Raw genomic sequence first — 14801 nt, 5'->3', positions numbered from 1 at the left:
AGACCTTGACCCCACATCAAGGTTGCCATGGTTACAAACCTAGTTCCCTCAACCTACTCAGAGCCTGACCTCTCTCCATGGACCCATGCATTCCAATAGAGTGACCCCAAACCACCTCACGGTCAGTCACCTCACCATAGTACTTGTGGCCACATTTGCAGTTTGACCCCAAACCTACAGAGACTGACCCCTCCCCATGGTCAAGGCCAATATCCCAGTAGGACCCAACCCTACTCAGAACCTGACCCCTCTCCATGGTCCAAAGGCTAATATCTCAGTAGGACTCAATGCTACTGAGAGTCTCACCCCTCTCCAAGGTTCACATGGCCACAATCCCAGAAGGCCCCAAACCTACTTAGAGCCTCAACGGTCTCCGTCGTCTTCCAGGTCACAAACGTAGTCTTTCATGAAATCGACTCAGAGTCTGATGATCTCTTTTGGTCCCAAAGGTGGCAATCCCAGTAGGCCCCAAACCTACTCTGAGATCACTGCCCTTCACTGTCTCCATGGACAAAATCCTAGTCTGGGCACCAAGTTATTCAGTGTCCCACCCCTCTCCCTCGTTACCATGGCCACAATCCCAGTCTGGCCCCCAACCTACTCACAGGGTTTCCCCTCTGCAAGGCCATCATGGCTTCAACCCATTCTGGCCACATACCTACTCAGACCTTGACCTCGCATCAAGGTTGCCATGGTTACAAACCTAGTTCCCTCAAACTACTCAGAGTCTGACCTCTCTCCATGGTCCCCATGCATTCCATTACAGACTGGCCCCAAACCTACTCAGGGTCAGTCACCTCTCCATAGTACTTGTGGCCACATTTGCAGTCTGGTGCCAAACCTACACAGTGCTTGACTCTCTTCATGGTTTCCAAGGCCGAATGCTAGTCTCCTCCCAAACCTACCCATGCCTGACCCCTCTCTATGGTCCACATATCCTAATAGCAATCACATTCCAAACTAACTAAGAGCCTGCATCCTCTCCATGGTCCATATGGCTTCCAGCTGAGTCTGTCCCCAAACCTACTCAGAGTGTGACCCCTCTATTTCCTGATAGACAAAATCGTAGTTTGCCCTCAAATCTAGAGCCTAACCCCTCTCCATGTTTCCCAAGGCTACAATGCCAGGCTGGCCCCAATCATCAGGGACTGACCCCCCTCCATTGTCTCTATGACCAAAATCCTAGTCTGCTCCTAAACCTACTCACAGTCAGACCTCTCTCCATGGTTCCCGTGGCTGCAGTCTCAGGCTGGACCCAACCCTACTCAGACCATGATCCTTCTCCCTCATCTACATATCCACAATCTGTCTGCCCCCAACCCTACTCAGCCTGATCCCTCTCCATGGTCCACATGGCCAAAATCCCAGGAGGCCCCAACCTACCCGGAGCCTGACTCCTCTGCATTGTATCCATAGCCATGATCTTAGTCTGCTCACAACCTGACTCAGAGCTTGACCCGGTCCACCTTCTCGATTGCCAGAAACCTAATGTCACCTGCACCCTCCTCAGAGCATGACCCCACTCCATGTTCTCCATGGCCAAAATCCCAGGAGGCCCCAACCCTACTCAGAGCCTGACCCCTCTGCATCATATCCATGGCCACAATCCTAGTCTGTTCACAATCTGACTCAGAGCTTGACCCCCGTCTATCATCTCCTTGGCCAGAATCCTAATCTGACCCCACCCTCCTCAGAGCATGACCCTGCTCCATGGTCCCCATGGCTACAATACGAATCTATACTCAATCCAACTCAGGGCCAAGCTCTTGCAATCATCTCCATGGCCACAAACCCAGGCTGGCCCCAATCCGACTCAGTGCCTGACTCCTCTCCAATATCTCTATGGCCAAAATCCTAGTCTCCCCCTAACCTACTCACAGTCAGACCTGTCTCCATGGTTCCCCTGGACACAATCTCAGACTGGATCCAACCCTACTAAGAGCATGATTCTTCTCCATTGTCCACATATCCACATTTTCTATCTGCCCACAACCCTCCTTAAAGCCTGACCCCTCTCCATGGTCCACCATTAGGCCACACCTAATCTGGTCCAAACCAACTGAAAGCTTGACCCCTATCCATCACCTCCTTGGCCAGAATCCTAAACTTCCCCACACCCTACTCAGAGCTTGACCACTCTCCATGGTTCACATAGCCACAATCCCAGTAGGCCCCAACCCAACTCAGAGCCTAACCCCTCTCCATGGTCCACACGGCCACAATCCCAGTAGGCCCCATACCTACTCACAGCCTGCCCCCTCTGTATCATATCCATGGTCACAAACCTAGTCTGGTCCCAAACTTAATCAGAGCCTTGCCCCTCTCCATGGTCGACAAGGCCAATATCCCAGTAGGACCCAACCCTACTCAGAGCCTGATCCCTCTCTGTGGTCCACATGGCCACACTCCCAATAGGCCCCAAACCTACTTAGAGCCTCAACTGTCTCCATCGTCTCCCCGGTAACAAACCTAGTCTTTCACAAAATCGACTCAGAGCCCGATGATCCCTCCTTAGTCCCCAGGGTGGCAATCCCAGTAGGCCCCAAACCTACTCTGAGCTCCCTCCCCTTCACTGTCTCAATGGACAAAATCCTAGTCTGGGCCCAAACCTATTCAGTGCCCACCCCTCTTCCTCATTACCATGGCCACAATCCCAATCTGGGCCCCAACCTACTCACAGGGTGTCCCCTCATCAAGGCCCTCATGGCCACAACCCATTCTGACCACAATCATACTCAGAGCTTGACCCCTCATCAATGTTGCCACAGTTACAAACATAGTTCCCTCAACGTACTCAGAGCCATACCTCTCTCCATGGTCCCCATGCATTCAAATAGAGACTGGCCCCAAACCTACTCAGGGTCAGTCACCTCTCCATAGTACTTTTGGCACATTCGCAGTCTGGCTCCAAAAATACTCAGAGCCTGACCCCTCTTCATGATTTCCCAGGCCAGAATGCTAGTTTACCCCCAAACCTACCCAGAGCCTGACCCCTCTCTACGGTCCACGTATCCTAATACCAGTCACACTCCAAATGAACTAAGAGACTGCATCCACTCCATGTTCTGGATGGCTTCCAGCTCGTCTGGCCCCAAACCTACTCAGAGTGAGACCCCTCCATGGACTGATAGACACAATCCTAATTTGCCCTCAAATCTAGAGCCTAACCCCTCTCCATGGTTCCCAAGGATACAATCCCAGGGTGGCCCCAATCCCACTCAGCGCATGACCCCTACCCATTGTCTCTATGACCAAAATCCTAGTCTGCTCTTAAACCCACTCACAGTCAGACCTCTCACCATGGTTTCATGGCCACAATTTCAGGCTGGACCCAACCCTACTCAGACCATGATCCTTCTCCCTCTTCCACAATCCACAGTCTGTCTGGCACCAAACCTACTAAGAGCGTGAACAGTCTTCATTGTCTCCATGGCCAGAATCTTAATCTGCCCACAACCATACTCAGAGCCTGACAGATCTCGATGGTCCCCGTGGCCACAATCTCAGTAGGCCCCAACCGTACTCAGAGCCTGACCTCTCTCCATGGTGGACATGGCCACACACGCAGTAAGCCCCAACCCTACTCAGAGCCTGACCCCTTTGCATGGTCCACATGGCCACACTCCCAGTAGGCCCCAACCCTTCTCAGATCCTGACCCCTCTCCATTGTCCCCATGGCCAGAATGCTAATCTATACCCAAACCTACTCAGGGTCACCCCCTTGCAATCATATCCATGGCCACAATCCCACTAGGCTCACATCCGCCTCGATGCCTGACCCCTCTCTTTGGTCCATATGGCTATATTCCCAGTGTGGCGCCAAATCTACTGAGAGCCTGATCCCCCTTCATCGTCCACATGGCCACAGTCATAATCTAGCCCAAAACTGACTTATAGCCTGACCCTTTTCCTATGTCTCCATGGCCAGAATCCTCATCTGCCCTGAAACCTATTCAGAGCTTGACCCCCTCTTCATGTTCCCCAAGGCCACAATCCAAGTCTAGCCCCTAACCGAATCAGAGCAAAACTCCTCTCCACAGTCCCCAGGCAATGATCCTACTCTGACTACATACCTACTCAGACCCTGAAGACTCATGCTCTCCAGGCTAGAATCCTTGCCTGCTCTCAAACCAACTCAGAACCAGGCCCCTCTCCATCGTGTCTGTGGTCACAATCCTAGCCTTGCCCCAAACCTACTTAAAGCCTCACCCCTCTCCATCTTCTCCATGGTCACAATCCTAGTCTTTTGCCAAACCAACTCACAGCCTGATCCCTTTGTCCTCAGGGTGGCAATCCCAGTAGGCCCCAAAACTACTCTGATCTGACCCCTCTTCTTGTCTCCATGGACAAAATCCTAATCTGGGCCCCAAGCTATTCAGCGCCCAACCCCTCCTTCACTTCCATGGCCACAATCCAGTCTAGCCCCCAACCTTCTCACAGCGTGTCTCCTCTTCAAGGTCTTCATGGAGACAACCAATTTTGGCCACAAACCTACTCAGAGCTTGACCCCTCATAACGGTTACCACAGTTAGAAACCTAGTTCCCTCAACCTACTCAGAGCCTGACCTCTGTCCATGGTCCCCATGCACTCAAATAGAGTCTGGCCCCAAACCTACTCACGGTCGGTCACCTCTGCATTGTCTTTGTGCCCACAATCATAGTCTGGCCCCAGAACTACTCAGAGCCCAACCTGTCTCCATGGTTTCCAAGGCCAGAATACTAGTCTGGCCGCAAACCTACCCAAGGCCTGACCCCTCTCTACGGTCCACATACCCCAATACCAGTCAGGCTCCAAATGTACTCAGAACCTGCATCCTCTCCATGGTCCGGATGGCTTCCAGCTCAGTCTGGCCCCAAACCTACTCAGAGTGTGACCCCTCCATGGACCGATAGCCACAATCCTAGTTTGATCTCAAATCTAGAGCCTAACCCCTCGCCATTGTCCCCATGGCTACAATCCCAGTCTGGCCCCAATCCTACTCAGTGCCTGACTCCTCTTCATTGTTTCTAGGCCAAAATCCTAGTCTGCTCCCAAACCTACTCAGTCAGAGCTATCTCCATGGTTCCCGTGGCCACAATCTCAGGCTGGACCCAACCCTATTCAGAGCATGATCCTTTTCCCTCGTCCACATATCCACAGTTTCTGTCTGGCAACAAACCTACTCAGAGCCTGAACCCTCTTCATCGTCTCCATGGCCAGAATCCTAATCTGCCCCCAACCCTACTCAGAGCCTGACCCCTCTCCATGGTCCCCGTGGCCACGATACTAATCTTTACCAAAACCTACTCAGGGCCAACCCCTTGCAATCATATCCATGGACACACTCCCAGTCAGGTTCCCATCCTACTAAATGCCTGACCCCTCTCCGTGGTCCACGTGGCTGCAATCCCAGTGTGGCGCCAAATCCACCAAGAGCCTAATCCCTCTTCATTGTCTCCATGGCCATAGTCAGAGTCTAGCCCAAAACCGACTTATAGCCTGAGCCTTTTCCTATGTCTCCATGGCCAGAATCCTCATCTTCCCCGAAACCCAGTCAGAGCTTGACCCCTCTCCATGATCCCCATGGCCACAATCCAAGTCTGGCCCCATAACCTAATCAGAGCATGACTCCTCTCCACGCTCCCCAGGGCCACAATCCTACTCTGACTGAAAACCTACTCAGACCCTGAAGCCTCATCATGCTCTCCAGGCTACAATCCTTGTCTGCTCTCAAACCAACTCAGAACCTGACCCCTCTCCATTGTGTCCATGCTCACAATCCTAGCCTTGCCCCAAACCTACTTAGAGCCTCAGCCCTCTCCATCGTCCCCATGGTCACAATCCTAGTCTTTTGCCAAACCTACCCGGAGCCTGATCCCTCCTTGGTCCCCAGGGTGGCAATCCCGGTAGGCCCCAAACCTACTCTGAGTTGACCCCTCTTCATCGTCTCCATGGACAAAATCCTAATCTGGGCCCTAACCTATTCAGTGCCCGACCCCTCTCCTTCGTTTCCATGGCCACAATCCCAGTCTGGCCCCCAAACTACTCACAGTGTGTCCCCTCTTCATGTTCTTCATGGTCACTACCCATTCTGGCCACAAACCTACTCAGAGCCTGACCCGTCTCTATGGTCCACATGGCCACACTCCCAGTAGGCCCCAACCCTCCCTACTCATTGCCTGACCCCTCTGCATCGTATCCATGGCCACAAACCTAGTCTGGTCAGAATCCTACTCAGAGCTTGACCCCTGTCCATCATCTCCATGGTCCAAATCCTAATCTCCTCCCAAACCTATTCAGAGCCTCTCCACTCCCCTTCTTCTTCATGGGCAAAATCCAAGTCTAAAGCTCTCAAGGTCCCATTTAGCACTCAAGCGGTGTCCTGCTCACCTGCTGCGTCACCGCTGGCCCAGAGCAGTGTAGTGTCTGCACCGTGGCCAGAGTGATTCTGGGGCAGGAGTGATTCTATCACATGACTTCCCTGTCTAAGCCTTCTAGGGGAGTCCTGTCCTCTCCAGGACAGATCCACACCCATCACCAGGACCCAAAGACCCCCCATGATGAGCACCCCATCCCCTCTAGGTCATCTGCTCTCTTTTCCCCTCTACTCACCATCCTGCAGCCATAACGTCCTTCCTTCCATTTCTGGAAGATTCCAAGTCCATCCCTCCCCCAGGTCCTTTCTTGGTTGTTACGGGTTGCATTACATCCCTGCCAAATTTGTGTTGGAACTCTCACTCCCCGGGTCCTCCAAAAGTAACCCCATATATAGAAGGAAGTGCTCCTCACAGAAGTACTGAAGTGCCCATGAGCTCAGTTGCATGGACCCTCACCCAGTATGACTGGTGTCCGTATACAATCACAGACAGGCTTGTGAGGACGCAGGCGAGATCTAGAAGCCATGGGATGCCAAAGGTGGCCGGCAAATCACCAGACGCTGGGGGGCAGGGCGGAACACATTGTCTCCCAGCTCTCAGAGGAGGCATATTCAGCCGACGCCTTGAGCTCGGACTCCCAGCCCCCAGAAGTGGGAGACAATTCATTTCTGTTGTCTAAGCCACCCGGTCTGCGGTAGTTCAATACAACCACCCTGGCAAGCTAACACAGAGGGTGGAAGCTGTGTCCTGGACAGCTCCACAGGGTGCACGATGATTTCTCCATCGACGGCACATCCGGAATATTCCTTCATGTCTGGACATCTCCATCTGTCCTATGTTTCACTGCCTGTGTGGCATCCCGTTGTCGCTGTCCCACAACCTACTGCCTACTCCCTTACTGACGGAGAGTCGCAGGCTGCTTTGCACTTTCCGCCACTAAAGAGGACATCCTCACAAACACTCACTGGCATAGGACTTGTTTAGAAGGCGGCTAGGGTCACGGCAGGGGTGTCTGAGATGCTGACACATGCCTGCACACGGCCTTCCACCAAGGCTCACCTGTGTATGCTCCACCCACCACAGGCAAGGGCTCCGTTTCCTCACTCAGCTGTCGGCCCTGAGCACGGTTACTCTGCTCACCCCTTGCCAACCCGACGGGTGACAAAGGGTCGCCCTGGTCACTGGCAAAGGATTATTCACGAGGGAGGCTGGATGTCCTCCCCCCACCCCCCGGCGCGGCCTGGCCCTTTCTCTTTCTTGTACTGGGGCATGTAAGTGGACTGCAGTTTTGCCTCATGTCTGCCATTCAGGGTTTTGGCCAATCCTTTTCTCACCAGGACAACTGAACTGTGTTGGGGGAACCCCTAGAGGGATGGATCTGTAACAGGTGCCCTCCTGCCTCAGCATGCAGAGTACCTGCTTTGTGGCCTGAGGAGGAAACGCTATTCCACTTCTCTGGGCTTCTTCACCTGCACAAGGATTGGGGGTGGGTGGGTGGAGGAGAAAAACTCTTTAGGTACAAGACGACAATGTTGGCGAACATGCCAGAACAGGCTTTCTACTCAGCAGGGATGGGGGGCCACTGGCACTGAGGAGGGCCCACCAGATGGGAATCACCCCTCATGGTTTGGTTCTGCTAATCATGCCCCAGCCAGCAGCAGAGAAAACCATTTCACGTAAGCAGATCACGTTCTCACAGCCTAGCCCACCCCGTACCCAACAGGAGAAAGAAGACGCCACCCCCCCTTCCACCGTCACAAGATTTGGGCGCCCTGCAATCCGGTTCCCCTCAATAAAATCCTGAGTAGGCCCCACGGGGATGAGTGCCAAGGGCAAGCAGCTCAACGCCGCACAGCCGGGGTCCTCGGTGAGGCAGGTCACAGCCTGGGGGCCCAGGGGGAGGCGAGGAGGGGCACAGTGAGGGCAGAGTGGTCCGCGTGGACCGGCACGCTCACGTTTCTTGGCGCACACATCCTTCCCTGGTATATGCGCTTAGAAAGATGGGGAAAGGCGGGGGAAGGGGGCAGGGAATGGTGGCCCGGGCCGCTCTGCGCATGCTCCCAGACCCCCCCGCCCCGCCCCGCCCCGCCCCGCCCCCCGAGTCCGGGAAACCCCAGCCCAGGGGTACTGTCCCACGCCAGGTGAAGCAGGCGGGGGCCACAAAGGCTTCCTGGCTCCCCTCGCAGGGGGTGGGGGCGGGCCTCCGGGCACCTGTCCCACCGGCCAAGCGAGCCGAGGGCGCGCTAGGCCCACCTGGCAATCCCAGGGCGCGGGGGACCACCCCCCCCACGCTCAAGCGAGGAGGCGAGGCGGGCCGCGGAGAGACGACAGAGCGCCATGCCCGCGTCGGGACTGTCCCGCCCTCGCTGCGGCCCAGCACCGGGGACCACCGACAGGTGACCGGCGCCAGGCGCCACCGGCCCCTCACCTGATAGGCTCGCACAGACGCCGGCGTCCTTTCTTTGCGTGGCGTACGCCGGCTCGAACCCACGTACGTCCTTACGCGCCCACGGGGGTACGCAGAAGGCTCGTGCGCAAGCCCGTAGGCACGCAGCCAAGCAGTTCCGTACACACGCACTTACGTACACACGCACATAGGCGCGCAGGCCCCGGCCGCTAGACGTCGTTGGACTCACGCGGCCCCGACTCGCGCGGGAGGATCAGGCCGGACCGGGAGGTGGACGCCGGCGGCCTGAGCGGAACCGGAAGGAGGAAACAACGGGGTGGGGCGAGCGGTCGGCCAGAAGGGGCGGGGCGGGGCGAGCTTGGGGGAGTGGTTGTGGGCGGGGCTAAGGGGGGCGGGGCTGGGGAGGAGAATGCGGGGCGGGCCTGTGGGAAGGAGCTGTGGGAGCGGGAGCTGGGAGACGGGGCTGGGGAGTAGCTGGGGCGCACCTGCCAGAGGATTCAGCTCCGGGTGTGAGAAGGAGTTGGGGAGGAACTAGGGCAGTGAGCGGGAAGGAGCAGGACGGAGCCGGCGGCAATGTTGCGGAGGAGGTGCTCTGCCAAGAGCAGGTTGGGCCTTGGCGGTGTCGCCGCGGGAGGTGCACGGGGTTCTGGGGAACGCTGGGTAAGCGGAGCCTGGGGCAGAGCACAGGACTATCCGTGGGCCCCTGGGGATGAGGACCGGTGGAGTTGTAGGGCTGGGTGGGAGACCCTGGAAAGCCAAACTTGGAGTAGGGCGTGTCTGGTGGAAAGCCCGGAGGAAGAGCTGCGGCTGAGCGGGGCGGGGCTGGGAAGGGGCGGGGACGGATTGGCGGAAGGGTTGGAGAAGTAGCTCCCAGCGGGGTCTGGGGCTGGAGCGCGGCTCGCGGGAGGAGCTGTGGAGGTGCAGGCGGGACTGAGGCGGAGCAGAGGCTGGGCGGAGCAGGAGGGGGCTGCGGAGGGGTAGGGCGAGTTGAGGGAAGGCTGGGGGGAGGAGCTGGGGCGGGGCTAGGGCGGAGCATGGAGGGCCGGTTTGGGTACCTGGTGGAGGTGGGGCGAGCAGGAGGACAGCTGTGGGGAGGAGCTGGGGAGGAGCGGGGTGGGCCTGGTGGAATAGCTGGGAGGAGGAGCTGCAGAGGAACTGGCGCGGCTCCGGGTGGGGGTGGGCGGCTGGGTGAGATTCTTAGTGTGGCTGGGAGGCGGGGCTGGGGAGGAGCTGGGTGGGACTGTTGGGGGAGTTGGGAGGCGTGGCCGTGGGGGGCGGGCAGGAGTAGTTGGGGGGGGTAGTTAGGAGGCGTGGCTGGGGAGGGGCAGGCCGCAGTGGTGGGCGGAGGGACGGGTCGTGGCTGGGACGGGGTGGGCAGGAGTGGTGGACGGGGAGGCGGGGCTTGGCCGGGGTTGGTGGGGCCGGATTGGTGGACGGCCGGGGGGCGTGGCCGGGAAGGGCCTGCGGGGATGACGGGCGGGGGAGGCGGGGCGTGGCCGGGGAAGGACGGGCCGGATTGGTGGGCGCTCGGGGGGGGGGGCGTAGCCCGGGGGGGGCGGGCAGGAGTGATGGGCGGGGGGGCGGGGTTTAGCCGGGGTTGGTAGCGCCGGATTGGTGGGCTGCTGGGGGGCGTGGTCCGGGGGGGCGGGCAGGAGTGACGGGCGGGGGGGCGGGGCTTGGCCGGGGTTGGTAGGGCCGGATTGATGGGCAGACGGGGGTGGGGTGGGGGGGTGTTGCCGGGGAGGGGCCTTCGGGAATGGTGGGCGGAGGGGCGTGGCGCGGCCGGGGAGGGCGGGCAGGAGCGGTGGGCGGTTCGTGGGCGCAGCCAGGGGTGGGCGGGGCGGGAGTGGGTCCCCGGGAGCGACGCGGGGGCTGGGACTGGGCGGCCTGGTAGTGTCTGACCCCCGTGCGACAGGCATCCAGTCGGCGCCGCAGCGGTGTGAACAGCGTGGCTGCCCCTGAGACCTCAGCGACCTCAGGTGACCCTCAGAATGGACGCCGAGAATACGGAGGCGGGGAGGGGCGGCGGGGACGTGTCGGGTGCGGCCTGCCCCTTGGGAGCTGATGGCAGGGGCGGGCGAGTCTCCTTCCAAGCCACCCTGGGACGGCCAGCGGGGTCTTCATCTGAACTTTTTTTGCAGGTGAGAAGAGAAATTCTCCTGTGTTTCCTGCTGCGCCTCTAACCTGACCTGTGCCAGATGAAGCCAACGGCCCTGTCGGTGCTGTTTCCTATCCTCTACCTCCCAGTCAGGGGCTCCACACACTCAGTGTTGTGGCGCTTTGCTCTTTGGGTTCCCTTACCCTCACCCTCCTTCCGCAGTTGCTTGGTGACCGAGTCCTGTGTCCCTGCCTCCCACATGCCTGATCAGAATAAATTCTCCTCTTGCTGTCCCCAGTGCTACTTCCTTGAGTTCAGGCCTGCGGTCTGCACCTCCCCACCTGCCTGGACATTTCCGTCTTTCCTCCTCCAGTGAGTCCTCCACATGCCAGCAGTTCAGTTTGGTTTCTTAGCCGCACATCTCTCCTTGGCAACCCTGTACTGAAAACACTGGTGAACCCTCTCTTATTTAGGCCTGGCACCTCGGGCCCCAGGAGAGCCTGCCAATGCCACTAGCTCTCTCCATCCTTATAGCCAAACACTTTGGGTCACTGTGCTGCAGATTCCCTGTGCCCTGAGTGCACATATTCTCCAAACACTGCCTGCAGCCTGGAATATCCACCTCCTCTTCCCCTGGCAAACTCCTGTCCTTCTTCCAGGTATAACTTTAGCATCCCCTGTACTGCCCCATACCCAAGCATGAAGCACTCTTCTCTGCCAGTTCTGGAAGCACTCTGTACTTTCATTCCTACCTTCCTTCCCTGGACTCTCATCTCCCAGTGCTGTAAATGCTCTTCAAACGTCTGTAGCCCCCTCAGGGGCACCAAGTTCCTCACAGGCAAGGACTATGTCTTCCTCGGTTCTGTAACCCAGGTGCTCAGGACACGGCAGTCGCTCAGAGAGGACTGCTTTGTCTTCCAGTGAGCTGTACAGTCTCTTTGCAGAACCTGGAGGAAACAGGAATGCTGGCCATGTCTTCGTAGAGTTTTAGGCCTCAGGCCTGCAAAGACCATTTTCTGCAGACCACAATTCTGTGTCCATAATACACCGTGTCTTCCTTTTAGAAAGTCCTTGCTATTTCACCATCGTTCTTTGCCGTGCCACTGTCTCCAAGACAGCGCCTCTTGCCTTTGTAGTTTCTCATCCTTCTCTCCGGTGACCTTGTTGCTAGGCCCCTGGCTGCAGCTGCCCCCTTATGACCTGGCTCCTGTTGTTTGTCTTAGTGCTCATCACTCTGGTTCTGCTGTCCTCTTTGGCCCAGATGTTCTCCTGCCTACCTGATCCTCTGTGCTCAGTGTGATCCGTATGCACCTCCTCCCTTTCTCTCCTTCCCTGAGCCTGTCACCCATTCTTTCACCTGCCAGGAGGTGCAGACCACAAGGTGCAGAATGCCATTGCCTCCCCACCCCCTGTGCTTCTTTAACCTTAAGGCCAGAAAGGCCTCTGGTTTGCTCCTGCCACATGTTTTGCAACACCATGGGTCTGGGACCAGCTTGACCCAAATCCCTGGTTTCCCTCATATATGTCTTGGAAGGTCTGGTTTCCTCCTCTCTGAAGTACTTTTTGCCCGTCTTTCTATTGAATGGCTTGTAGCTCTTGTACCGAGTTGTGAGAGCACCTTTTCTTCTTTTAATTTTTTTTAAGTAGGACCCACACCCATCATGAGGCTTAAACTCATGTCCCCAAGATCAAGAGTGGCAGGGGGAGCTCTTTTTGTTTTTTTTTTTTAATAAATTTATTTTTTATTGGTGTTCAATTTACCAACATACAGAATAACACCCAGTGCTCATCCCGGTGCCCCCCCCAGTGTCCGTCACCCATTCACCCCACCCCCCCCCGCCCTCCTCCCCTTCAAACACCCCTAGTTCTTTTCCCAGAGTTAGGAGTCTTTATGTTCTGTCTCCCTTTCTGATATTTTCCACACATTTCTTCTCCCTTCCCTTATATTCCCTTTCACTATTATTTATATTCCCCAAATGAATGAGTTTGGGTAAATGTGAGTAAGAAGGAACTACTGGTGTAGAGAAAGGAGCTGCAGAAAGCTTCACAGAGGAAGAGCTGGGTCTTGAAGGCACCTCAGGGCTTTTTGGGTGGAAAGTGGGGGAAGGGCTACCATAAAGGGCCAGATGCTTGCAGAGAACTGAAGGAAGGTTGCTGGCTGGAGCAGGCATGTTTGTGAAGGACACATTAATTCGGGTCTGCGGTAGAATTTTTGGCCTAGGAGTTTGGCAGATGTTGATCCACTGTGAAGTTGTATTCATTGCCCACAGAGGGAAGTGTGTGAGTGCACACGCAAAGCTATCTAGAAGAGGCTGGCCAGGCTCCTGTCCTCTGCAGGGGAAGCACGGCAGGAAGTACAATGTTTTTTCTGTGGCCACAAACCTGGGACTGATCTGTGGCACTGCCACTACTGTAGTGTCAGTCCAAGCAAATCACTTCACCTCTCTGAGCCTCAATTTCCTCCATCCAAAAGATGGGCATGATATAAAAATCTTAAGGAGTAATAATATTTTCCAGTTTACCTCCTGGGAGTGAGGATGACACGAGGTAGTTCCCATGAGAGCAATCTATAAACCATAAAGCATTCTTCTGCGAATTGTGGGTGAAGAGGCATCTCTTCCAGAGAAGGCTTTGCTACATAAGAGTGTGTGGGTGCTGGCCTGTGCCTTGACACCTGCTGATGGGAGATAGGCAGATGCCAAAAACTCTTTAGCTTGTAAAAGAGGAGGAAGAGTAGTAACACCCTTGGCCCCCGGTCCCAAAGCTCCTACAGGATGTGGCCTGGTTGGGGTCTCAGGTGCTATGCATGGATTTTGACCAAAGATGTATAGTGAGTGGCCCCTGGGGCCAATGGGGAGGCATTGTGAGCCTACTTGAACTGCCCAGGTTTGAGAAGTGGGAGCTCTATGGGTGCTGGGGAGGCATAAAATTCGGAGTCTCTTCCCAGATCTGTGTGGGAGTCAGTGTCAGCCTGCTGCCTCAGGTCACCCAGGTCCAGGATCTGCTATCCACAATTCTGTCATTCGTAAAGCTTTGGTAACCAAAAGTGTTTTCTTTTCATCTTAAAGATTTTGTTTATGTATTCATGAGAAAGAGAGAGGCAGAGACACAGGAAGAGGAAGAAGCAGGCTCCCTACGGGAAGCCCGAAGCGGGACTCGATCCCAGGACTCAGTATCACATCCTGATCCAAAGGCAGACGCTCAACCACAGAGCCTGGGTGTTTTCATAAGCTTGACCTAAACTCTTTTGGTGGTAAAACAGAAAACGGATGGCATGAAGTTATTTAGAGAATCCTGAATTTTCTTTATATCTTTCTGGTTCCGTTCTTTATTTGGCTTGTTAGTAACACTCGGTGTTAACGGTCACATGTTTCCCCGCAGCACTGTCCACGTGTTTGCTAGACCCAGCAAGGGTGTCACCGTCATATGGTCTGTCCCCATCACCTTTCTGATTTCTGAAACTCCTCTGGCCCTGAGATTTTGGGTAAGGCGGTGTGCACTTGTGCTGCTAATACCAGCCAGAGGCAACATTTGTTGAAGATTTACAGAGGGCCAGGGTTCCTAGATGTATGGCCTTCCTCCAGCTTTCAGCCAGCAGGGATGCCCTTCCTGAGGCAGGCAGGACTGGGTCCACTCAGATGGCCAGATGCCTCCCTGATGCCAACCTGCATCATAATGAGAAATCTTGTTGGGTACCAACCACATCTCCCCATACTGGCTGAACGCGGAGCTCAAAATAGGAGGGCCCCTGGATGAGCATGTCTGTTCACTAGTCTTTTGTATCAACTACAGTCGGCCCACAGCGTTACTTCATGCGGTCCTGAGCCCCCATGCTGTCTCCCAGTGCACACAGACCCTGGGCCCACTCACATGATTTCAGGGGTACCATGTGATTCGGAGTCTGACTGTGAGCTGAAGGTGATGACGCAGGCAGCTTGG

At 56.0% G+C, this 14801-nt stretch overlaps 1 protein-coding gene and 1 long non-coding RNA gene across 14 annotated transcripts in view; one reads left to right on the top strand and one right to left on the bottom strand.

Annotated features, from left to right (window-relative positions):
* EOLA1 (endothelium and lymphocyte associated ASCH domain 1) overlaps positions 1–9099 on the bottom strand; it is a 35046-nt gene extending 25947 nt beyond the window's left edge. The window contains exons 1-2 of one of the 13 annotated variants that reach the window (XM_025985861.2): positions 8611–9068; positions 7774–7826 (exon numbers count right to left, since the gene is read on the bottom strand). Coding sequence is in view for 4 of the 13 variants with exons in the window: in XM_072744667.1 (XP_072600768.1) it covers positions 6593–6623 (31 nt within the window). In the remaining 9 variants the exon portion in view is untranslated. Of the gene's footprint in view, positions 1–6592; positions 7827–8312; positions 8367–8610 lie in introns of those variants that run through there. The other 12 variants (XM_072744667.1, XM_025985860.2, XM_072744671.1 and 9 more) reach the window with 12 other exon arrangements.
* Positions 9100–9207: 108 nt separating this feature from the next.
* On the top strand, positions 9208–11155 carry LOC140596256 (uncharacterized). The gene is made up of 3 exons (XR_011998289.1): positions 9208–9424; positions 10680–10743; positions 10906–11155. It is a non-coding gene; the product is annotated as an uncharacterized lncRNA (long non-coding RNA).
* The last annotated feature ends 3646 nt before the right edge of the window (positions 11156–14801 follow it).

Source organism: Vulpes vulpes, chromosome X (assembly GCF_048418805.1).
Source record: "Vulpes vulpes isolate BD-2025 chromosome X, VulVul3, whole genome shotgun sequence".
Taxonomy (NCBI): Eukaryota; Metazoa; Chordata; class Mammalia; order Carnivora; family Canidae; genus Vulpes; species Vulpes vulpes.
The sequence above is the reverse complement of the archived record's forward strand: the minus strand, read 5'-3'. Positions and strand labels throughout refer to the sequence as shown.